The following is a 1,693-nucleotide window of genomic DNA, read 5'->3' on the forward strand; positions in this document are numbered from 1 at the left end:
TGGCTCCAGCTCCCGGTGCCCGACCAGCGCGGACCCAGGCTCCGGCTCCGTCTCGGTCTCCCAGGGACAGCTGCGAGAGCCTCAACAACTTGGACTCCGGCAAGAAGGGTGAGTGGTGGGGGCACCCCTTCGAAGGAGCGGTCCTTGTCCTCGCTTTCCAGGCAGAGAAACCGAGGCTCAGAAAGAGTAAACGGAGTCCCGACCCATCACGAGGACGCTGGAGGTCCCCGACCCTCTGAGCCCAGGGCCCTTCGCCCTGAGTCCCCCCTCCCTCCCGGTTTCCCGCCTGCAGAGAAATTCTCCCAGATGCTCAGCATCAACGAGGAGCTGCAGGCACGCCTGGCCCAGGGCCTCACGGGCCCCAGCCGCGCAGCCCCGGGGCCCCGCACCCCGGAGCCCCGCGCCCCGGAGCCGCAGCTCAGCCCGCGCTCCAACGCTTCGGAGGTCCGCGCCTGGCTGCAGGGCAAGGGCTTTAGTTCAGGGTGAGTGTGGCAGGTGCCGGCTAGGGGAAAGGCTTGAGCCGTGATTGGCCAACAGGCCTGACTGTGCCCTGGATGCCCCTGCTCAGGACCGTGGCCGCGCTAGGCGCACTGAGCGGCGCGCAGCTATTCTCGCTGCAGAAAGATAAGTTTCGGGCGCTGAGCCCCGAGGAGGGGGCGCGCGTGTACAGCCAGATCACAGTGCAGCGCTCGCTGCTGGAGGTGAGGCGGGCGCTCGTCCCCGAGCCCGGACTGGGGAGGGCGCTGAGGTCTCTGCCTCCAAGGTCCTGATTTTCCACCACCACCCCCACTCCAGGACAAAGAGAAAGTGTCAGAGCTGGAGGCGGTAATGAAGAAGCAAAAGAAGAGGATGGAAGACGAGGTGGAAACGGAAGTCATTTGATCCTTCCCCGCCCCTCCGCTAAGTTTCCAGGAAGCAGCCCCGCGGGAGAACGGACTCTGCAGACTGCCCCCACCAACGGAAGTAGATCCCTCCAGGGATCGCCGACCTGTTCCAGCCCGTCCGGTTAGATAAATCGGCCCGTCCTTAATGGAGTCTCCTGAGAAGTGCTCTCGTATTGGCCGAGAACGGGCACTGAGACAATTTAGGGCAAGTGCTTGCGCTCGGGAGCCCTGTGTATTGTGATAATGCTACCCAGTCTATAAACAGCCTCCTCTTAGCAGGCGATGTCAACTGCTGTCCCTTTTCTACCCGGGTACCAGGGGCCAGGAACCTGCCCCTCACCCCGGCAACAGCCTCACAGGAAAGGAATCTAGCAGATGTCCCCACTCTCTTTAGTTTCTTTCTCTGAATCCTCCCAACTCAGACTTCCTCCTGACCTCCCAGCCTCCAGTCTGTCCTCTAGTTCACTCCAGAGGGATCTTCTGAACACCCGAGGCCCCAGTCCACCCCTTGCTCAAAATCCTTTTCTGGCTCCCCGTCGCCGTCTTAGCCCCATAGCCTGGCATTCGAGGCCCTGAGTGGTTTGGTCCCTACATCTCCAACCTCGTCCTCACCTCCTCATCCCCAGTGCATTCTGGTCCTGCCCTTCTCCACACACTCCCCAAACCCCTTCAACCACTGGAGTTTTAACAATGGCTGGTTTCTGCTGGCTGGAACGATTCTCTGCTTGTTGAAATCCTATTCAGCTGTCCTGACCCAGCTCAAATACCCTCTTTGGAAAAGCCTGCCCTCATCCCCTAGGTTAGTCTCC

At 61.1% G+C, this 1,693-nt stretch overlaps 1 protein-coding gene across 1 annotated transcript in view; it reads left to right on the top strand.

Annotated features, from left to right (window-relative positions):
• EPS8L1 (EPS8 signaling adaptor L1) overlaps positions 1-1,173 on the top strand; it is an 11,472-nt gene extending 10,299 nt beyond the window's left edge. The window contains exons 18-21 of the mRNA XM_024755174.1: positions 39-108; positions 293-482; positions 569-701; positions 796-1,173. Coding sequence (XP_024610942.1) covers positions 39-108; positions 293-482; positions 569-701; positions 796-882 — 480 coding nt within the window. The 3' untranslated portion in view covers positions 883-1,173. The remainder of the gene's footprint in view (positions 1-38; positions 109-292; positions 483-568; positions 702-795) is intronic.
• Positions 1,174-1,693: the final 520 nt, after the last annotated feature.

The sequence above is a fragment of the Neophocaena asiaeorientalis genome, unplaced genomic scaffold, assembly GCF_003031525.2.
Source record: "Neophocaena asiaeorientalis asiaeorientalis breed wild unplaced genomic scaffold, Neophocaena_asiaeorientalis_V1.1 scaffold694, whole genome shotgun sequence".
NCBI lineage: Eukaryota > Metazoa > Chordata > Mammalia > Artiodactyla > Phocoenidae > Neophocaena > Neophocaena asiaeorientalis.